The following is a 23,393-nucleotide window of genomic DNA, read 5'->3' as shown; positions in this document are numbered from 1 at the left end:
CGAAGATGTCGTTGTGGCTTGTACAGCCCTTTGAGACACTTGTGATTTAGGGCTATATAAATAAACATTGATTGATTGATTAGGTGCAATGTCACAACTTTGCCCAATAATACCAATTTATTAGGTGCAATGTCACATCTTTGTTCAATCCTAGCAACTTATTATGTGCAATGTCACAAATGTGTCCAATCCTAGCAACTTATTGTGTACGACGTCACAACTTTGGCCAATCCTCGCAACTTATTTTGTGCAATGTCACGTCTTATCTGAAGTCAGCTGGGATAGGCTGGAGCTTTCCAGTGACCCTAATTAGCAGAAAATGGATAGTTGGATGTTTTACATTTTGGTCTGTGAAGGTTTCTTGCCAGCACAGGTTTAAAAATCCCTACAAATACTTCATGCAGCACATGTGTAACAAAGTATTTTTATTTTAAGGATGCATTTTGACGTAATTTGGCTAGAGTACAAAAATGTATCTAACACACGAGCTCAAGCTACAAGCTCAACAAAAATAGATTTCAAGTTTCATTTAAGGAACTCTACATTTTTCCTTTTTGGTATTTCAATGCCAATTTTAACTTTAAGGGGCTTCGTTGGCTAATTTGTTGAGGCTGACTGCATCAAAACGCAGGGTGTGCCAGTTATCCATGGCGGTAACGTCCCAAGCTCCTTTTGCAGCATAGAAGGCTCTTGAACGACTGTTTTGGTCCAACACATCCAACTCCAGTAAAGTGCACAACTTCTCTTTGGCCACCTGCACAAACATACAGTTGCCATTATTTCATTATTTTTCAAAGATGCATGTGGTAAAAAAATAAAAAAAATACCTTAGCAAGTGTGCTCAGTAAACCTTTCCCGATGCCACACCCTGATAAAGAAATGAACATGACGAGTCCAATGGAAAGTAGTTAAACCTCCTACAATGCAAGAGGAAACTAACAAAACTGGTATACCTCTGAATTCTGTCATCACGTACAAATCCTCCAAATAGACTGCTCGTCCCTTCCATGTGCAATATGTGTAATAGAAAAGGGCAACACCTACAACTGTGAATCCTGAAAGTGGAATAAAAATATATATATGAAGAACAGAACTTCCGTGATTACAGAAAAAAACATTTACCTTCTTTAGATTTATTCTCCTCAGGTACTTCTGCAACTAGAGATTCAAACAAGGGGTTTTTGCCGAAACCATCCCGCTCAAATTCTAAGGTGAAAAGAAAAAATGAGATGAATTATTGCAATGTTAATAAAAACATATAAAATATTATATAACAAATATATTAAATACAAGATAACTACAAATAAATACATAAATGATACAAAAAACACATTTAATACAAAACTAAAGGAACACTTCATGAGGCGCAGTACATTAATGGGGTAAATTCAAGCATTTACCAATATTTTATATGTTAAAAAAAAAACAACTAATAAGTGAAAACACAGTAATGCTATTGGATATCTATTATTCATTTACAGGTGTTGGTCTGTGACAGGGGTGTCCAAAGTGTGGCCCAAGTTTTTCAAGTTACAATAAAAAGTCTAAATGCTGAATCTCACAAGTTGTTTTACTAATACACCTCGGTTTTTGTTTGCCCCACTTTTGGTACGATCAGACAAAAACATTTACCAGATTATCGTAAGGCCAAACATTGCGTGTAACAAACCTGTCCGTTTTCCGGCATATCATTCTGCAGAATCAGGTGCCCTAACAAACAACCATATGCTTTGATGACTCGGTCTCAGTTTTTTTTTTATTGAATAGGATTGAAAAATAGTCAGGGGCCAATGAAAGTTTGCAAGTACCGGCACTTTGATAAAGAAGGGGAAAAACACAATTGAATTCAAGTAAAAAATCATAGGAAAATACGAATGGGGTTGTCCACTTAGCTCTTTCTTCTCCTCCTCTGTGTACTGGGCAATATTTCCATTTCAAAATATGGAATTTGTCCCGGGAAAATAGAGGATAAAACATTTTTCATCAACAAACCGATGAATAAAAACATATATTTTTTTAAATGCCTTGATTGGGATTTGAACCCAGATCTTTTGCCTTCTGAGGAAGGGTCACAATCACTCAGCCATTCTTTCCAGTACACATTTGACATGTAGGAAGCCAAATGTAACGCTGTCTGTGATACAATTCAATTTAAAATTAGGGATGTTGCAATCAGGGTTTTATGCTGCCAATATGGGTGAGATCAGCCAATACCAATACCGATATCGATCGCATGGGTTATTGACAGTTTAACAATATCAACACAATATTTAAACTAGTTCCTTGAGTAACATATTTAGCCTTGTCCTCCAGTGATAGTACTACTTAAGATACTAAGTTTATTTGCCGTAATGGAGGAAGTTATAATTAACTTAGGGGAGCGTCTCCACACTGTTTATGGAGTTTTACAATTAGCTGCTAGCCGCTTGTCAGTTGGGGAACTAAAAATAAAAAAATAAATAGTGTCGGCAATTGCGATCACGTTTTTTCACCAAAATCGTCAGAAAAAACAAAATTCTGGGCTATTACACGGCGCTTAATTATGCCTGAGACATTTTTCATGCTGACTCATGTCATTTCTTCAACGGTGTTACACATTTGAGAAAACATGTTGTGTAACCTGCCTGCTTTAAAGACTTAATGTAAGAATAATAATTATCCCCTTTGTCAAGATATTTAAACAGGATATGGGTTTTTGGCCAGAAAAACATTGAATGTCACAAGCGACTCACCAGGCTGCCTGTCAGGGAGCCCCCACTCCCCACCCCCAACTGGCCATTGTTACGCTGATATTTACAGTGTTGCCAAGGTCGAGTGGAGCGGACCCCAAACTGGTGATTTTTTTTTCCCATGAAAGGCAAATAAAATGGAAAAAGAAAACAGGACTGTAAACATAGGCAAAAAAACAAAACTCATTTTTTGGGAATAAAACGGGAAGTTTGACAGGTATGCTCCTCCTCAATATAGTCAAAGTGGTGTTAAATGTTCATTTATTCATTTCAGTCGTCATTTATATGTATTTCTTATTTCGTATTACTTTTGCATCTCATAGCACGTAATTGTGGTGCGTTCAAGGAGCCTTGATTAATGTTTGAAACAGAGGTGTCGCTAGTTTTTAAATACAGGGGAGACTTAACCTAGTAAATGCACTAATATTATAATAATAATTAATAGAGACAAGCAGTAGAAAATGGATGGATGGATGGATTAAATATAGTATGAGTATACTAAATATTTGAGTAACGATGTATCGTTAGTTATATTTCCATCCACTAATTGATAATCCTACATGAATCAGATAATGTCTACCTAACACTATGGAGTAAAGGGAAACTTGACGTATTTATAAGCATATTTAAGTGAATAATGACAGGATGTATGATTTAACTTTATTTCAAACATGCATACAGCTACAACAGGATACATCACATTTTTTTCAGTTTCTCAGTACAACGTGTTTGAAAAGGAATAGGTAGAAGCAGACATACTACCCCTTTGTCCATTTAATTGCAAATACTAACACATTTATTCAATTCATGTTCTCCATTTGTACATGCATAATAAAATAATAAAGCTCTCAATAAATAGTTAAACGAGTTGAAAATCACATAATGAGATGGATAAGATGATCACATTTTTCAATTACCGTAGGTTTATAATGTTTTAAAATTAGTTTATGTAAAGATTGAACAATTTTGGTCCCAGTATTGATTCCTGAGGTACGCCACAGGATATACTGTATTTAGCGTTGTTGACGTTTGTGCCCCTATCCTTACATATGGCTCTCTGTTAGTTATGTATCTTCTTATCCAGTTCAAGACCAGCCCTCTAATTTTTTAATTAAGATATAATGATTAATTGTATCAGATGCTTTTGTTAGATACAAAAACACTGCTCCACACTGTTCACCATTTATTACATTAATAACTTCCTCCATTATTTCTATTAGTGCCATTGATGTTGACTTTGTATCTATATTGGTTCTCTGCAAGTGTTCCACTTTTTCCTCCACAGTGTTAAATGATTTTCAATCTTTTTTTCTTTTTTTTTTATTGGTGTTAGTGAGGAAACAGGTCTATAGTTTGTAAACTGGTGTTTGTCTCCTTTCTTATAAATCGCTACAACTTTTGCCATTTTTATTTTGTTTGGGTATTTGCCTGTTTGAAATGATAAGTTGCTGATATACATTAATGTTTCTGAAATCTTTTCAATCAACTTTTTCATTGTTTCTATATTAATTTTGTTACATTCAGTTGAGGTCTTGGAATTTCATGTATTCACAATTTTATCCTCATCTGTTTAGTCCGCGAGGAAAATGGTGTTGAACATTTTGGCTATTTTATATTTATTTTGTTGGTATTATTAAAACAACATTAAAAATTATATTTCAGGGAAACTTTAGCCCCCCTAAAGAGGCCAAATGGTTCGAAAACTTGATGGAAAAAATTATTAATTAAACTAAGACATAAACATCCATCCATCCATTTTCTACCGCGTGTCCCTTCAGGGGTGACAGGGGGTGCTGGAGCCTATCTCAGCTGCATTCGGGCGGAAGGCGGGTTACACCTTAGACAAGTCGCCACCTCATCACAGGGCCAACAAAGATAGACAGACAACATTCACGCTCACATTTATACACTAGGGCCAATTTAGTGTTGCCAATCAACCTATCCCCAGGTGCATGTCTTTGGAGGTGGGCAGAAGCCGGAGTACTCGGAGGGAACCCACACAGTCACGGGGAGAACATGCAAACTCCACACAGAAAGACCCCGAGCCCGGGGATCGAACCCAGGACCTTTGTATTACGAGGCACATGCACTAACCCGTGTTTTACCGTGCTTCCCAGACATAAACATGTACCGGTAATAATTGTGGGCTTTCCAATCACGGGTGCTCCATCTGGTGTGCTTTCCAGTTTTCATGTTTGGAAGACTGACATGTGCGTAGAATGTGTAATTTTATTCATTAGATTTCATGTTTAGATATGTACACCTGTGGCTTATAGGATTGGGTGGCCAATATATGTACAGAATAGCATCAGAAAATTAGGTGGATCAACTTGTATTTAGGTGCGCTAATCAAAATAGAAATTGGGTACATTATTTAATCATATGAGTCGAATGGAATATAAATTTAAAAAAAGAGGCTACTTACTATATGTTTGCCAATTGAGAGCTGTAGGCTGTTTCTTCTGGAATTATATTTCACTTTTTTTTTTAGCATATTGTCACTTACATTTGGTTGGGTTTATCATGTGTAACAAAGTATGTATGGACTTGGTCCTCTGTGGAACACGGCAGGTGGATAGACCGGAGTACACTCCCCAGCCCCAAGCAAGTAAGAGCAAGAAGAAGGCAGGATCTGCAATGCTGCAGGAACCCAGACACTACAAAGATTCCAGGAAATCCCCCTTCAAGAGCATACAGGCCCTCCCTTGGGGCAAAGGGCAGGAAGAAAACCCTCCACCACCCCCACCCCCTCAACATGGCCTCACTGCTCCCTCACCATGCACTTAGTAACACAATACAGTAATGGACGCTGTGTGTGCCAGCTTGAAAGCCAAATAAGTACACTGGCCTACAGTATGCGTATCTCACCTTAATCAGCTCATTAATGTGCTTGTTTTTCCCCCTGATTTCTAATGTTCAGCCATTGGCAAATGACATAAACACAAATATGTATACATGTTTTGTCCAACTGCTGAGTCTTGCTGCAAAAGCACATAGGAGCGTCTTCCATTGCATAAGCTGCTATAATTTAAAACAACTGACCGGTTGTCATGTGAGACATAAAAGGAATGCATGCATGGCTCTCACTTTTTGCACCTTTAGTGCCAGAACTTAAAGACTTGTAAGACAGAGAAATAAACCAAAGACAAAGTTATCTGTATCTGTATTTGCTTGTGCTAATTCATTGCATCAACAATGTGGATGATGACCAAAGATTTACCTTCATAAGACAGGACCACTTCGTCAACCACTTTTTCATAAATTGCCAACTCCTGTGGGGGGGAGAAGAGAATTTCTAACTTTTTGAAAATGACACTTCAAATCAGTTATAATTGCACATGCAAATGTCTGCATTAGCTGTGCAGACCATGCATACAGTATGCCTTGCGACTCACCCTTATCAGTCTCCATATGTCTTTGCAGTCTGATTTGGCTGCAGGGCGAATGGTGAAGTCCATCTTTACAGCAGCCATGCTACACTTTCTGGATTAACAGAAGCAACCTGCAACTTTTCTTGTGAATTGCACAGGCACAGCAAGGAGGGTGTGCCTCAAGGAAGCTGTTTAGGTCCTTTACTTTTTATTATTTTTACTAATGATCTTCCCTGTGTTACAACATACACCAATATGGTTATGTATGCAGAAGACACAACTCTGTACAGAACAGCCTCTACCTTAAAGGCCTACTGAAACCCACTACTACCGACCACGCAGTCTGATAGTTTATATATCAATGATGAAATCTTAACATTGCAACACATGCCAATACGGCCGGGTTAACTTATAAAGTGCAATTTTAAATTTCCCGCCACACTTCCGGTTGAAAACGTCGAGATATGATGACGTATGCGCGTGACGTAAACGGTTGATAGAAGTATTGGTGCCCCATTGAATACAATACAAAAAAGCTCTGATTTCATTTCAAAATTCCACAGTATTCTGGACATCTGTGTTGGTGAATCTTTTGCAATTTGTTTAATGAACAATGGAGACTGCAAAGAAGAAAGTTGTAGGTGGGATCAGTGTATTAGCGGCTGGCTACAGCAACACAGCCAGGAGGACAGATATGGATAGCAGACGCGTTAGCCGCCGAACTCACCTTAACTTCCTCCGTCTCGCCGACCGCGTCTGTGATCGGGTGAAGTCCTTCGTCGCACTGTCGATCGCTGGAACGCAGGTGAGCACGGGTGTTGATGAGCAGATGAGGGCTGGCTGGCGTAGGTGGATAGCTAATGTTTTTAGCATAGCTCTGTGAGGTCCGGTTGCTAAGTTAGCTTCAATGGCGTCATTAGCAACAGCATTGTTAACCTTCGCCAGGCTGGAAAGCATTAACCGTGTATTTACATGTCCATGGTTTAATAGTATTGTTGATCTTCTGTCTATCCTTCCAGTCAGGGATTTATTCATTTTGTTTCTATATGCAGTTAAGCACGATGCTATCACGTTAGCTCCGTAGCTAAAGTGTTTCGTCGATGTATTGTCGTGGAGATAAAAGTCACTGTGAATGTCCATTTCGCGTTCTCGACTCTCATTTTCAAGAGGATATAGTATCCGGGGTGGTTTGAAATACAAATCCGTGATCCACAATAGAAAAAGGAGAGAGTGTGGAATCCAATGAGCCAGCTTGTACCTAAGTTACAGTCAGAGCGAAAAAAGATATGTCTTGCACTGCATTCTAGTCCTTTACTCTAACGTTCCTCATCCACGAATCTTTCATCCTCGCTCAAATTAATGAGGTAATCGTTGCTTTCTCGGTCCGAACGCTCTAGATGCATTGAAAACAATAGGAAAATGGGAGGAGCCTGTCAACTGACTACGTCACGCTACTTCCGGTAGGGGCAAGGCTTTTTTTTTATCAGATACCAAAAGTTGCGATCATTATCGTCGTTGTTCTCTACTAAATCCTTTCAGCAAAAATATGGCATTATCGCGAAATGATCTAGTATGACACATAGAATGGATCTGCTATCCCCGTTTAAATAAAAAAAAAATCATTTTAGTAGGCCTTTAAATTATCTAGAAAATAACTTAAATCAGGACCTGGAGGGAGTGTCACGCTGGGTATATGATAGTAAACTTGTTTTGAATATTGACAAAACAAAAAGCATTCTTTTTGGATCCAGGCATATGCTTGTTGAAGACCCTCAGCTTCAAATGTCAATGTCAGATATACCTATTGAGCAGGTTAAAAAAAGCAAAACTGCTTGGTGTGCTATTAGACAGTCAACTGTCATGGTCTTATCATATTGATGGTATTTTAATGAAAATGGGAAGAGGTTTAGCCATGGTCAGGAAGTGCTCCACCTTCTTGACATCCTCAACAATGGGTCAAGTCATACAGTCCTTGGTTTTCTGTCATCTTCATTACTGTCCTATAATATGGTCCGCTACAACTAAGTCTGACCTCTTCATTACTGTCCTATAATATGGTCCACTACAACTAAGTCTGACCTGAACAAACTGCAGCTTGTTTAGAACAAAACGGCTAGACTGGTACTGAAATGTTCCTTGGGCACTAATATTTCATTTATGCATTCACGCCTGTCCTGGTTGTCTGTTGAACAAAAGATGCATTGTAGTCTCATTATGTTCTTTAGAATTATCATGTTAGATCAATCACCAGATTACTTTTACAGTTTTTAAAATCAACTAACACACATATTCATGATACTAGGAATGCCAGCAATGGCTATTTGGCACTTCCTGCTCCCAGGACCAATCTCCTCAAACATACAATCATGTATAGATGTATATCATTCTGGAATCGGTTGCCATCTCACATTAATCTCTCACAAAGTAAATTGTCATTCAAGACAGCTTTGAAGATACACCTATTACAGTTGCCAACATGACGTGAATTTTTAATACTGGGTTTAACTAGCTTTTTTATCTTATGTTGTATTTTTCCTTTGTATAATGTTTGGTAATGCATGTATTCTTTGTATTTTTATTTTGTATGCTCCTATATGGACCCCAGGAAGACTAGCAGTCGCCTTGGCGTCAGCTAATGGGGATCCATTCAATAAACAATAAACCACACATCTGTATTACCTTCAAAATAAAAGGTACTGTAATACCTTAAAGACATGTTGTACATTGTAGGTTTAAACATTTCATATAAAGGCATAATTACAGCTGCTGGTCTGCTTACCTTGGTGGAAATGATGAGTTACATTTGAGCTACTGTTTGCCTCTTCCTCCTGACTTGAACTCGTCTGACCTCTGCGGTCAGTGGTATTTTTCCACGGACTGCAAAGCTTCCATTTTGTTAGACCACTTCCTGCACACCTAAAAATGGTAATGCATGAATTCCTAAGGGATCAGTAGTTTTTGGGGTTTTTTTAGACGTAAAATTAAGAATCCGGACTCCGGGTTCATAAGAAAATGATGGCCATGCAAGCTACATTAACAAGGATGCTGTTCAAACAAGGTCTGTCAGCACATTAACACATGTGATTAATCACAAGAAAAGATCACATTAGTCATGTATAGATGCAAATTAATCACGCAATTTATTTTGAGTTACATTAACCTGTACCTTTACTGTCAGCAATCAGGCAAAAAGTTTAAAGTTAACGTTAAAGTCTCAATGATCGTCACACACACACACTGGGTGTGGTGAAATTTGTCCTCTGCATTCGACACATATTCACCCCCTGGGAGGTGAGGGGAGCAGTGAGCAGCAGCCTGCGCTACACTCGGGAATCATTTGGTGATTTAACCCCCAATGCATACGTCAGTGCAAAGAAGAGGAGACACCGACTGTTGTGCTCACTGACAAATTTCATTTCAAAATACACCCTGACTGGACTTTACATAAAACTGTTGAGTTTTCAGCATATTATCTACATTCATGTAAAACATTTTAAAAAATGTCTTCAGTCTGACAATAAAATGGCATTTGCATCAAAATAATAGGGTCTTTTTTCAGTTTAATTTATATTATGTAAGCATTAAGCAAGTAATTCACTGCGATTAATCATGGTTAATACAAATTCCAAAGTTTGATTTATCGGATTTAAAAACTATCATTTGAAAAAGTATATATAATATTTAAAAAAAATGGATCTGCATCTATTCCATAATTTCCAGAAATGTCTTATTCCAGTAGCCAACTTCTTGCCGGTGTGACTGTCATTTGTTGTACCACCCCTCTATGGTATCAGCAAAGGACCTATCTGGATATTACGACTAGCCCTGACCCAAACCCCAGACTCCCGTGCAGCTGCCAGCAGTGCTGAGCTTACCAGTCACATAGCTATGACCTAATACCTACAGAGTGTAATGCACATCCTGAGGAGCTAGATGAATGGCATGAGTAAGATCCAGGCCATTTACACCTATTCCCTAACAATAATCTCTGGACACTGGAACAGATGCAATCCACTGATAACAAGACAAGGAGGTTCCATCCTAGGTCCTGAGGCTATACTCAATTATCAACTATCAGACAGCCTGTCCTGCAAGGCATGTAAAGTAGCACCGTAAAATTTAAAAAGTGTCTGACGGTGACAAAACATACAAAGGCTGCACTGAAAGACAGTATTGAAGCATTGATCTTGGCAGGATAAGAACAGGCCCTAAACACAACACATATAGTCTACCACATCAATCAGGACCCCAGGTGAAGGCTGTGCAAAGAAGCCCCAAAGACAGGGTGGAAAATGCTGGCAGGCAAGGTATACTTGGAGCAAGCATTGTGTACCGGAATATCTGTACCAAATATAGACTGGAGGTCACAGAATCAAGATGACAAGCCTCTGGTAAAAGGGTGGGTGAGACAACATTTTTTTAAATATATTAAATAATTTACATTTAATGTGATTGTAGTGTGATGATTGGTTTGGCTTTATCTAGTGGCTAATAGTACTGTAGTATTGCTATTTGTATTCTTATAAATGCTTAATGTAGGCAAAAAATACATAGAACATGCTTTAAAAAATCTGCAATAGAGCAAGGCTGAACATTTTGGGCGCAATGTGACAAGAGACGAATGTACGTTTTTAACATTTGGTGATCCAAACAAAATGACTGGGCGGGCCAAACTTGGCCCATGGGCCGCACTTTGGGCACCGGTGCTCTATGGCTTCCAGGTCAAAACTGGTGAAGTTTATCTGTACAGCAGCAAACTATACTTCGGAAATGTTGTTGAGAATAAATAAAACAAATCTACAGGAATATAAAAATCCGAGTCAATCAGAATTTTCTGAAATATTAGAATCCTGAGTCTGGGCTTGTAGTAAAATGGCGACCATGCTCACAAACAGTAGTTTAACAAGGAACATTTTAATTCAACAAATATAATCATATTTATAATTGTAATAAAGTCAACATACATCTAATGTAAAAAAAACAACCCTAGGATATCGTAAATAGTAATTAGTGCTTGTACTCATATTGTACCACCTGAGGATGCTGTCTCCCCCTGTCTCTAATTCGCCAAATTAGGATCAGAGCTCATCTACATAGTTGTGTCTCGAGCAGTACTTTTTGTTTTTCATATCAAACTGCAAATACACAGCTCCTCTGTATGTCTTCTAAGCCTTCACCCAATGATTACATAACAAAACAATTGTTACCCTTAATAAGTGTGTTGTTTAGATTGTTATTAGCTAGCCGACTACTTTGTTTGCCTTGAGCTAGTAAAACAATCCAGTTGGGGTTGGTTGTTCACATCACAGTACATTCCTATTGTATAATGTATATACATTATATGTGTTTACTTGTGATGGGCCACACTCACACCCATCAGTCTCTTTATGTCTCAACAGTTCGCTTTTGTCACAGGTTGTCATGGTGAATTGAAGTTAATTTTTGCAGTAACCAACTAAACTTACTGGAGATCAGCCGTTTGTAAAACATGTTTGAATCCTTACTCTGGGCTAATAGGAAAATGATGACCATGCCAAGCTGGTTTAACAAGGAACCTCAAATAAGATGTAAATGAACATTGATTTAATGAATGATAAATGTTTCCCATGTCTTCAAAGGGCAAAGTCCATATACCGGTAAAGTATTAAAAATTGTAAATGTCAGTTGGCCTTTACTTTGTTTAAGTAAACTTTAGACATCAGCGTCAAAAAACTAGTATTTAACATGTTGAAGTTGAAAAATGACAACAGTGATATAACCACACATCCAAAACAGTAAATAGAAATACAAAGTCAAATTTATTTTTTGGAGTAGAAAAAGGAACATGACATCAGTTTGAGTCAACATTACAAATGCCACTGATTAGATCACTGTTGGGCATTAATATATTTACACATTTCATCTAACTATCTGCCATTTATGTTTTTGTTTTAGCTCAAACTAATGTTTGTGTGTGTTCATCCCTTGTGCTAAGTGTCAGTGTGGTGACTGTGTACTTGCACTGGGAGAGTCCGATCGGTCCGTCTTCAGGCTACTTTCAAGTTGTGTTGAGGAAAGGGGGGTTGGGATTACAGAGCTCTTGTTCTCCATGGAGGAGGAGGCGGACGGGGGCAGTGACACCACAATGTATTTCTGCATGGGTCGTGAACTTGGAAGTACGGGCCCGCCGCCAGGTTCCAGTTTTACCATGGGCTGCAAGGTGGAAGTGGCGCTGGGTACAGTGCTGGTAACCGTTGAGGCTGATTGGGAAGAGCTGATAGTGATAACCTGCTGGATACAGATACAAATGCATTCTTAAATAGGAGAATTTGTGTTTGTGCGCCTAAAGCCTACTGAAAACAACCCGGTCGCCATAAACTTCATAGTACCTGCTGTGTTGAGGCGGCCCCTGCACTTGTTCCCATAACAATATACTTAGTTGCTGGGGGGGATGGCTGCGATGGAGTCCCCGGTCTTGGCGACATAAGGGCAAGAGAACTTGGAACCTTAATGATGCTCGGAGTGCGAGGCCCTGTCGATCCACTAAGTCCACTTTGAGAGACAGAGAGGGTTGGACGAGGCTGCAAGAGACCCACAATAATAAATATGTCCCTGAAGAGAGAGAGAGAGCTTCCATAATCAATAATAATAATTGAGTGTCAATGTACCTGTGTTATTGTTAATGTGGTTCTATTGACTTGCTGGGCCTGCATGGCAGCTTGGGTCCGAGCCTTTATTACGTGAGAGCAAAGCATGGGTGCAAGGTAACCGTAGTCTGTCCGATATTGTTCCACATTGTCGGGTGGAGGTCTTATCTTGGCAATGACACTGGCACAATGTTTCTTTGGAAACCAAACAAAACACAGTTTTTCATTGTATACATACACATCCCCTCCAAAAACTCATGCTTTAGAATCTGAGTGACCTTAAAAGTCTCCAATCTAAAACCCAAAAGCCCTATTCTTACCAGTAAAAGACTTTGAACGTGGTCTGCTCCAATCTTATCAATGTTGGAGATCACAGGCCCTTCCATCACCGCTTTGATGCGAGCGCCCTCTACAGTAAGCCGAGGAAGGATCAGAGTCTTTATCACCTGCAGGGACACAAGTCAAAAAACTGTACTGATGGAGGAGAGCAACGGATCCAGGAACCCAACCAGGAATCCAGATTGAAACTCACATCTGGTCCCAGTTCAGCAAGCCCGGCAATGCAGCCGTATCGTGTGGTCCACTGGGTTTTGTCATCCAACCAACTCTGAGAAAACAAACCAAGTTAAATAGACACTTTGACTGATCCAACAGCGCATTCTCTAAATTCTGACCACAGAGGAGTTTATTTACTCAATTGCAGAAAGCAGCAGGTATTTCTTGTAAGTGTAAGGTATTTATCAAGGGGAAGGCCATCAATTAGATGCATGCATTTTTATTTGCTGTGTTACGAAACAATATTAGTCTGCTATCAGCAAAAAAACCCAAAAAAAAACAGGTATCGAATTATATCGATTTGCATCCAAATTCTCCCATTTATGCGCTTTAATACAGGCAATCCTGCAAAGGGCTGGGCGGTAAAACGGTATATTTTACAGAATTATACCGGTATATTTCAGAAAGAGGTATGTATGTGAGAACATACCGCCATACACTATATTGCCAAAAGTATTTGACCACCAATCCAAATGATCAGAATCAGTTGTCCTAATCACCACAGGTGTATAAAATCAAGCACTTAGGCATGGAGACTGTTTCTACAAACATTTGTGAAAGAATGGGACGCTCTCAGGAGCTCAGTGATTTCCAGCGTGGAACTGTCATAAGATGCCACCTGTGCAACAAATCGTGAAATGTCCTTGCTCCTAAATATTCCAAAGTCAACTGTCGGCTTTATTATAAGAAAATGGAAGAGTTTTGGAACAACAGCAACTCAGCCACGAAGTGGTAGGCCACGTAAACTGACAGAGAGGGGTCAGCAGATGCTGAAGCGCATAGTGCAAAGAGGTCGCCCACTTTCTGCACAGTCAGTTGCTACAGAGCTCCAAACTTCATGTGACCTTCCAATTAGCCCACGTACAGTACACAGAGAGCTTTATGGAATGGGTTTCCATGGCCGAGCAGCTGCATCTAAGCCATACATCACCAAGTCCAATGCAAAGCGTCAAATGCAGTGGTGTAAAGCATGTCGCCACTGGACTCTAGAGCAGTGTTGACGTGTTCTCTGGAGTGATGAATCACGCTTTTCCATCTGGCAATCTGATGGACGAGTCTGGGTTTGGAGGTTAACAGAAGAACGGTACATTTCGGACTGCATTGTGCAGAGTGTAAAATTTGGTCGAGGAGGAATTATGGTATGGGGTTGTTTTTCAGGAGTTGGGCTTGGTCCCTTAGTTGCAGTGAAAGAAACTTTGAATGCTCCAGGATACCAAAACATTCTGGACAATTCCATGCTCCCAACCCTGTGGGAACAGTTTGGAGCAGGCCCCTTCCTCTTCCAACATGACTGTGCACCAGTGCACAAAGCAAAGTTCATAAAGACATGGATGACAGAGTCTGGTGTGGATGAACTTGACTGGCCTGCACAGAGTCCTGACCTGAACCCAATAGAACACCTTTGGGATGAATTAGAACGGAGACTGAGAGCCAGGCCTTCTCGACCAACATCAGTGTGACCTCACCAATGCGCTTTTGGAAGAATGGTCGAAAATTACTATAAACACACTCCGCAACCTTGTGGACAGCCTTCTCAGAAGAGTTGAAGCTGTAATAGCTGCAAAAGGTGGACCGACATCATATTGAACCCTATGGGTTAGGAATGGGATGGCACTTCAAGTTCATATGTGAGTCAAGGCAGGTGGCCAAATACTTTTGGCAATATAGTGTATGTAATCCTTAACGCGGAAGTCTCTTCAATGTGTCTGTAATAGCAAATATTTGAGAAGCACTGGCTTAATTGAACACTATTGCAGTCTAGAACACCACATTTGTCAATATAAATAAGTATCAAATAATTTTAGTTGCATATTACGAGATACAAAGTCTCCAAAACAGAAGTGTATTAGAAAGTATCCAGTGTCCACATCATTCAATTTATCGACCAATACTCAAGGCTCCAATACTTTATTATTTTTGTTTTATTATTTGTCGAAGATAAAATATTGCCTATTTCAGATTTACAGATGTCATGTCTGCCTTTGAGGTGATGGGTTGTGCTCAAGTAAACTGCAGTAAATGGTGATATTAGCCACAGTAAGGTAATTAGAGACACTACACATTTTTTAAAGGGGTGGGAGGTAGAATTTGTCCGTTTTTAAGGAGTGGCGTTTATGCACAAATGATGATGACAAATTAGACATTACTGGGAAGACCACTCTTTGAGGAAATATATAAATGCGCAGCAAGGTTTGTGTTCCAAATACAAATTTCAAACCAGATGATTAATATGAGGTTTCAAAATCTTGGTAAACAAAACAGAACTCACCTTAGTGAACGTTTTGGTGATGCGAGACTGGATGTTGTTGGTAGTGGTGCTAAAGGTTTTACAACTCTGTGCCATGAGGCGAGCAGCAAAGTCACGTAAAGCCCAGTGGTTGTCAACATCTGGTCTCAAGCATAGCTGCTTGCTCACAATGCACGTAACCACAGCTGGGATCAGCTCGTGCAACTACAAAATATAGAAAACAAATGTACCCCGTATAGTATTAAAACTATTTTTTCATTTTATATTTTACTTTCTAACCAATACTGAATGATTCCACTCACATATTTCTCCAAATATAAAGTGGGGTTGTCCATTAGCGCTTTGACCATCCGCATGAGGTAAATCAGGAGGGCCAAGTTGTTTTGCACCACATTGACACGAACCTGCCAACAGAACAAGAGGTTAGAACATTTAATGTAGAAGAATATCAGAAATTCATTGAGAGGTGCTTTAAAAGACGCTCACTCCTTCCGAAATGAAGGTGCTGAATCTTGGAAGCATCTGATATAGTCCTGGGTCTGTGGCAATACTTTGCAAGGCTTCCTGGATAAACAAAAAACAGAGATAGACCCTTAAAATTCTGGTTTCCTTTCAAAGAATGCATTGTAAACATGATTTAGGGTGTCCACAAAGTCTCTACAATTTAGAATGTAAATTACAAAAGCCATTTATAAATGCATGCTCAGTGGTTATCAACATTTTACATTGCATTTTTATATCAAACACTTCCAGAATAGCAGATTGAAAAGGATGGTCCAATAATGATCGAACAAAGATATGGGACATAATCATCTGCAGAGAAAGATCGTTGCTGCCATTGACACCGATGATGAGGCTACACCACAGCAAACATGGTAAAAAATCAAATTAGGACATTACTTGATGGGTTTCTTGCAACTAATGGTACTGCCAATCTGCCATTTCTTGGTGTGCAATATGGGTTTTAAGATGGTGTTCTTGTGTATTACAAGTTTTTTTTTTTTACATGTATCAGCAAATCTAATTTAATGCTTTTAATGCCACTTAACAAATGTTTAATACCCATGTCCTACCACATATTCTGTAGTAGTCAAAAGCTTACATTGTCTGCATACACACAATTGTAAGAATTTGACAATTATAATCTTGAATAGTTTAAAAGTTAACAATAACTCCTACTCTTTACTGAATTACCGTAGAATTGGCTCACAAGATTGTTTAGTCTGAGAATCTATTTACATTTATTTTTCTGTAGGGGTAGCATCAGCTCACAGTTGTGGTGAAATAATAGCATGTGTGATTTCACCGTATTGATGCCAATTGAGTAGTTTAGAGGTATTTTTGCACCTGCTGCAGCATGTCTCTGTGGGTTTACAATCGACAGGCTTTAACCAAGTTTTGAAAAGTTAGACAGCCAGCTACTTTTCGATGAAATTTACAGTTTCCCATTTTTCACCAACATGTATTCATTTTCTCGCTTTGGCCACACCATCAGCACATGGGAATGCCACATCACAAGATGTGGCATTCCAAGCATCCGGTGTTCTGACTTTGTACACCAGCCGTAGACAATAGCCAATTAAAATGTTCTGTCTGTCAATCATCACACTGTACTTTGAATAAAAATTATTAAGAGGGAAACTGCACTTTTTTGGAGTTTTTCCTATCATTCACAATCCCTTTTGTAAGACAAGAACGCGTTTTTTTGTTTAATGCATTCTAAGTCATAAACGCTAGCAAAAGTCAGCTAACAATGGAGTCAATGGGAGTTTCTCAATTCCGACCACAAAGCTCTCAAAATAAACATCCAATTATGAATGAGTTGATCAATATAATATACCCATAAGTCATTTTTTAAATTGTGTCTCTTTAAAATCAGCTGAAAAATGCATATGCTCTAAAAATAACCTTATAATAGCCACACACTGGAGGATATGTTTTTTTAATCGGATAGTTAAAAAAAAATGTTAAAAGGTTTTATGGAATAATAAATGAACATCATACTAGGACTGCAAATGATGCATGTGTTTGGAAATGGATGATTGATTTTAGCATTTTAGAAAAAAACATGTCATGGAATGCTATTTGGAAGAATGCCAATAAGCCCTTTAGATGCATTAAAAATAGGTTCAGTCAATTTAACATCTTTAACAGATTGTATTTACACACTCATAGTCGTTTAAAATTGGTGCAGTAAACAGCAAGCTATGTATAAAATGTCAGGCAGCTGAAGGAACTCTAATTTATTTACTGTGGGAATGTAAGTAAATAAAAGAGTGTTGGTCTGTTGTGAGAATTGCCTTGGTAGTCTATCTTAGGCCACCGTAGGTCACTTGAGGTACCTGCGTCACTCACAAAAGTTACTAATTTAGCCAAGTTAGCTAATGTGTGTTGACCTGGAGACGAATGAAAACAATTAGTTGTGTATGAAACAAGCAGACTTTTTTCATCAACATGATATGGTGTTACAGTTAAGAACTATGCGCCTACAGTGACCAAAAAATGGCAAAGTTTGTCCTCCCAGACGGTTTGATTTTGCCGTCCAGCAGAGTGTCCACTATAGAGGCAGCAGTTTTTACACTTTCGTACCTTAAAAGACCTCTTGTATCCAGTTTGAAAGCCAGAGACGAAGAAAAGAAACACACAGACAAAGCAATTTATCGATGACCGCAACGTTATTAAGTTCATTTTCATTTATCGTTTCACTGATTGGTGTATTTGATTGATTGACGTACCGGCCCAGTCCTAGAATTGTGTTATATTTTTAATGCCTCTGGACATCGAATTAAATGCTTTTCAATGCCATTTAAGGCCGTAATTTACGCTAAATCCATTTAATGATTTTTAATGCTTTTTAATGACCCGCAGAAACCCTGTATTATTTCTTGATAGTGTGCAATATGTAATATTATTGTGCAATATGTAATATTATTTACTCATGTTTAGGTTGTCATTACGTTTTACTTTTGTCACTGTATGTAAAAATCTGCAATGCAACCACATAATTTCTTCATTGTGGGATAAATAAAAGTACAACTTAAACTATATAGAAGTGTATTCAATGAAGCAAATTATTTTATATATATTCCTCATTTTGCAGTCATTTCCATATATTTGTTTATTTATCAATTTCTATAATGAAGGTGTTAAATTATAAACAGATTTTAGGGACACATTTATATGCACATAAATTACATACAGCTCTCTTGGCTTCACAGGAGCCGACACATGCTTCAGTAATCTCCTTGTAGTAGAGCTGCTGTTCCACAGAAAGCTCATGGGTACTGCGAGGTTTCAGCCTTATTGGACCTTTTTCTTTTCCTAAAACAAACACATGGAAGATGAATAAAGATAATTACTGGGAAGGTTTTAGAAGGTTTGCGACTTAAACTTGATAATGACCTTTACCATCAGCTGTTGCCCCTTGACTCTTGCCTTGAATTGTACCCTCCTCCTCTTGACCAGGTTTGACAACTTTGAGGGGCTCTGTGGATTCAGCCTTTTGTTGCTCTTTTGGTGCTGCAAAGAGTATGTTTAAATTAAAAGTTGTGTTCCATGACAGCAACTTTGTAAATAGTCATACCTGGTGGTGGATTTTCAGGAATGGAAGGTTGAATCCCTTCAATACTTAACCAGTGGGCTGAGAGAAAAGCAGAAAGATGTGACAATTGCGAACCTTCCATTAAACCTTACATTGATTCATGCATTAGAATAGCATTCAGTACAAACAACATGTGTACCTTTTAATGACACATCTAGTGGAACTCTAGGCAGTGGAGTGTTAATAATGTCACTAAGGTCCACTTCCTTCTCCTCATAGAAATGAAGCTCTCTTCCACCACCACTGGCAAAACGAAATGGGATAAACTCTTGCGACTGGAATCCATACACGGGCTACAAAAAGAGAAACATAATAAAGTAACTTACCATAAGTGGTCAGGTTTTCTTCAGAAAATACTGTATGCAATGCTTTGTTAATACAATAATATAAGAAAATGTTCTGTCTTACCTCCACATTTTTAAGTTTGAGGGCATTATCAATGTCATTGGTGGTTAGTTTACGTCTCTTTCCATGATGCATGAATTTGATAGCATCCTTTAAAAAGAAAACAAATGGACAAGAACTAAGAAGCAGCACATGATATGAGCAAACAGCTTAACAACGGGGTCTGCAACCCACAGCTCTGGAGCCACACACATCTCTTCTGCTTCTTTTATTTTTTAAAGAGTTCTAAAATTTCCGACTACCTGTGAGGCTGTGAACGCGCACAGGCTGAGTTCGAAGGCGCAAGGATGACAAGAAAAAGAGCATGAAAGGCTGTGTTTTCAGTTCAGCTTCTCTAGTGTGCAACCATGAATACCCGCCAAAAAAGAAATGAGAAATGGAAAAAATAGTTACATTTCAAATTGACGGATTGGTTTTCCTGTGGAAAAAAAAAATTAAAAAGATGAAAACTTTTAAAAGTTTTTATGCTGTGTTACGTTTTGTGGCTCTGTACCAATTTTCTTTTGTGGAAGATGAGGCAAATTGTCTCTTGATAGTAAATGTTGCAGACCCCTGCTCTAACATGAAGCTTCACTTAAACGTTGCTGTACACTTAGCTTTTCCACTAATAGGACAGGTGCTACTAAACGAAAAAAAAATAGTAGCACATCATTTCTTTTGTAGCAAAATTAAAAGTCCTAAACATCACAATTTCATTATTAACACTCAAACAATGTACACATGTGCACTCATACATATAAACACAATGCCATCATAAAGCTTCTTGCAACACTCAATTAAAGACAGAGAACTTCCCTACACTGTGCTAGCATTGTCGCTAACACGAGCGTAGGGCTGCGCAATAAGGACCAAAACTCATATCCGGATATAGTTTGGCCCATAAACTAACCCATAAATGGGAAATATACGTTCACGTAACTTAATATCTCCGCCATGCCTTGATTTTACATTTTCATGACTGATGAGGATCCCAAATACACAAAGACAGGAACCAACAAGTAAGAAAAGTAGGTTTTGTATAATGGGATCCCAACAGAGGTGTCTTGAGATAAGAAAAAAGAAAACGATTTGGAAATAATATGATAAAAGTCAAATATAATCTCCAATCTTCTTTAAAAAACATTTAGCTGTGCACAATTCTTCAGCTAACAAAAACAGAAAAGAAAACATGTAACATAAAGTGCACTGGTATAAAAAGACATGTTTAAACGTCAGCAGCAACATGAAAATAATGTACCTTTAACAATGGTGTTTTTATAGGTAAACATTATTAGAGGACATACACACAAAAGATTTTAGCCAGGAACACCAACCTGCTAACTGCTTCATGATGCTGTGTGACAGGCTGTGTTTTGAAAATTACTTTTAAAAAGTCATTAATTATAGTTACTCGTTACTTTACCATAAAAGTAATTGAATTACTGTACTAACTAAATTACTCTTTAATAAATGTATTTAATTTCTAGGTAAAGTAATTAATTTGTTACTTAAATTGTTTTTTTTTATATCTGGCATAACGCAGTTAAGTTTCAGTGTGTGCCTTTTGAAAGGCGGTGCCTGTTGCCTAGTGACATGTCTGCTTAATGAATAGATTGAATGTGCTTCCATGGCTGTATGTTCTTGTCAACAAACGGGTATTATTTGGACGGCAAGTTTGTCACTTCAATCATTGATTTGTTGTTCAATATTACACCCGATCCTCCTATTTACTAGCACGCAATGCAGTTTGTGTCAAGTTATAAGGCGGTGAAAAAAACATGTCTTTTTCTGACCAGTTCCTGCAACTAAGTTGTTTTGTTGCGTATTGCAAGACTTGGAGCTCACACACAGCCCCGCTACAGCGACTGCTAGGCTTCCCTAAGTGCATGGCGCTGCGGCGCAGGAGGGAGGGAGGCAGACAGGCATGCGCACGCACACACACCTGTCAGACAGTGATCAGTGACACCTCCGCGTCAATCTATTGCCCATTTTGTTAACTGTTAGACTTTAGACAAACTTTAATGATCCACAAGGGAAATTGTTCAACACAGTAGCTCAGTTACAATGATGGAAAGGGTAAGGATGGAAAGGACAATGCAGGTATAAATAGACTAATATAGCGATAAAATAATCTAACATATATACAAATATATACATAATATGTTATGGTTTAAGTTTATTTTAAACATATTATACAGATGGCTGAAAATGTTACTCTAGTTTGATCAAATTTGGAAGAATTTATATCAGGAGCAATGCGCTAATTAAAGGGTAAAATCTGTATTCGCATGTGTGTTGCATTTTTTCTCAATACTCGCACTGTCCATTTTTAGTTGCAAATGCGACTGCATTTCTCACACTGTACAATACTGTACTATTAAAGGGGTCATATTATGAATTTTTTTCTACAATTAAAATAATTCCTTGTGGGCTACATAACATGTGATGGTGGTTCTTCAGTCAAAATTTTGAATATTGTTTTACAGACCATCTTTAAGCTGTTTTCTGACCATTCCTTCTAAAATTGCAGTTGTGCAGAAGGATCTTATTCAAGTGCCTCCACTTCGACTACGTCTTCTTCACGCCATCTTTCTTGTAGTTTTTAGCGCTTTCATAGCGAGTCAACTAACAGATATAAGTTTGATCTATACACTACATTGTATTAGAAATGGCAACAGCGAATAATGTATGTCTATGCACGACCCAACCTGCCCCACAACAAGAGGATACCAAAAAAGGAGCTTTTTGACTACAGTGCGGACTACAATGGCAGACACAGGCAAGGCACTCTGGGTAAATTTATACCATATATGAATAATTCGTTGACGTTTTTCTCCAACTAGTGATGCCACAGATTGTACAAATTTCAAACTCAAAGATCATTTTATAAACATCTCCACAATGCCTCTGCTGTTTGATTTCAAATTTTCGGGACTTATGCAGATCCCAAATACACAACAGCAGGTACCAAGCACAATTGGTTTTGCATAATAGGGCCCCTTTAATACAGTTAGGGCAATTTCCTCCAAATCTCTGTGCGTTACCTGTGTTATTTCTTTAATTCTGTAACTGACTTCTTCACTTAGGGCTGTGCAGCTGTCCTCTTGTAGCTGGCCCACTCCCACTGACTCTGCCATCGCCTTCATGGACTCTGTAGGGAGGACCACCGAACACTGCTTCTGACGCCTTTCTTCTGCCATGGCTAATCAAACACAAGTCTGTTAATATAATATGTCACAGTGATTTACAGACTCCATCTAGAGATACAATATATACATGGATTTGGGTAGAAGGAGTGAGGCAATTTAATCAAGACTTGATCATGGTACAATTTTCCATTAATATATATTAGTTTGAATAAAAACATTTACTGCAACTTAAAGAAACAGTGGTATTCAACCTTTAAACTAGTTCTGCCATCTAAAGGCGGGGCAATTGCAAAACAACAAACTACTGACTCAGTCATGGCACATTACACAAATCCAAACTATGTAACTATACAAACACAACTATATAACCAAAGCAAAAATAAGTCTGTTTGATTGCTCTTAATGTGTGTATGTTTGTAATTGAGACACAGCAGTCTCACGAAATATGCGTTAGTGTGTTAGCCTGGAAGCTAAGTCAGCTAGCTTCTGTGGACGTTTTTTGCATGTTACCTGCACCAAGCTTCCTCCTTACAGTGGATAAGCAGTGACGACTACGAGTGCTCACTGGCGAGATATCGGACGATTCATATTTATCGAAGCTAACTTTTCCCGCTGTATTCCATTTTCAATAAAAAAAAAAAAAAACAACTGAGTGGATGGCGGTTAGCAACAGGAACTTCTAAACGGGATTGAGCGCTTGCGTTCCGTCGCTATCTCGAGTCAACTTCCG

The 23,393-nt window shown here is 38.5% G+C and overlaps 2 protein-coding genes across 4 annotated transcripts; both read right to left on the bottom strand.

Moving 5' to 3' along the window:
- Window positions 1-506: 506 nt before the first annotated feature.
- LOC133650505 (thialysine N-epsilon-acetyltransferase-like) lies at window positions 507-8,926 on the bottom strand. The gene is made up of 7 exons (XM_062047823.1): window positions 8,880-8,926; window positions 6,125-6,212; window positions 5,950-6,001; window positions 1,123-1,206; window positions 954-1,055; window positions 828-868; window positions 507-754 (listed from the first exon to the last, which is right to left on the bottom strand). Exons 2-7 carry the CDS (start codon window positions 6,200-6,202, stop codon window positions 581-583), a joined length of 531 nt encoding a protein of 176 aa, XP_061903807.1. The 5' UTR covers window positions 6,203-6,212; window positions 8,880-8,926; the 3' UTR covers window positions 507-580.
- Window positions 8,927-11,879: 2,953 nt separating this feature from the next.
- On the bottom strand, window positions 11,880-23,378 carry LOC133650500 (transcription initiation factor TFIID subunit 6-like). 3 transcript variants are annotated; one of them, XM_062047815.1, is made up of 15 exons: window positions 23,174-23,378; window positions 22,559-22,716; window positions 19,539-19,625; window positions 19,270-19,423; window positions 19,113-19,169; window positions 18,932-19,048; window positions 18,729-18,850; window positions 16,016-16,093; window positions 15,832-15,933; window positions 15,551-15,733; window positions 13,259-13,333; window positions 13,047-13,172; window positions 12,748-12,921; window positions 12,469-12,660; window positions 11,880-12,370 (listed from the first exon to the last, which is right to left on the bottom strand). In XM_062047815.1, exons 2-15 carry the CDS (start codon window positions 22,712-22,714, stop codon window positions 12,077-12,079), a joined length of 1,917 nt encoding a protein of 638 aa, XP_061903799.1. In that variant the 5' UTR covers window positions 22,715-22,716; window positions 23,174-23,378; the 3' UTR covers window positions 11,880-12,076. The 3 variants fall into 3 exon arrangements, with proteins under 3 accessions (XP_061903799.1, XP_061903800.1, XP_061903801.1); XM_062047816.1 differs by having other exon boundaries at window positions 11,880-12,367; XM_062047817.1 differs by having other exon boundaries at window positions 18,938-19,048.
- Between the last annotated feature and the right edge of the window lie 15 nt (window positions 23,379-23,393).

The sequence above is a fragment of the Entelurus aequoreus genome, linkage group LG05, assembly GCF_033978785.1.
Source record: "Entelurus aequoreus isolate RoL-2023_Sb linkage group LG05, RoL_Eaeq_v1.1, whole genome shotgun sequence".
Lineage (NCBI taxonomy): Eukaryota > Metazoa > Chordata > Actinopteri > Syngnathiformes > Syngnathidae > Entelurus > Entelurus aequoreus.
Note: the sequence above shows the minus strand (reverse complement) of the source record. Positions and strands in the feature narration are given on the sequence as shown.

What these genes read in the sequence shown, in the direction of transcription:
- LOC133650505 (XM_062047823.1), bottom strand. Translation starts at nt 6,202, where the DNA reads ATGGCTGCTGTAAAGATGGACTTCACCATTCGCCCTGCAGCCAAATCA. An exon ending in AGTGGTCCTGTCTTATGAAG is followed by an intron (nt 1,207 to 5,949) that starts GTAAATCTTTGG and finishes TTTTCACCTTAG; the next exon opens with AATTTGAGCGGGATGGTTTC. An exon ending in GGAGAATAAATCTAAAGAAG is followed by an intron (nt 1,056 to 1,122) that starts GTAAATGTTTTT and finishes TTCCACTTTCAG; the next exon opens with GATTCACAGTTGTAGGTGTT.
- LOC133650500 (XM_062047815.1), bottom strand. Translation starts at nt 22,714, where the DNA reads ATGGCAGAAGAAAGGCGTCAGAAGCAGTGTTCGGTGGTCCTCCCTACA. An exon ending in CCTGTGAAGCCAAGAGAGCT is followed by an intron (nt 16,094 to 18,728) that starts GTATGTAATTTA and finishes TTGTTTATCCAG; the next exon opens with GAAGCCTTGCAAAGTATTGC. An exon ending in TTGCTGAACTGGGACCAGAT is followed by an intron (nt 13,173 to 13,258) that starts GTGAGTTTCAAT and finishes GTGTCCCTGCAG; the next exon opens with GTGATAAAGACTCTGATCCT.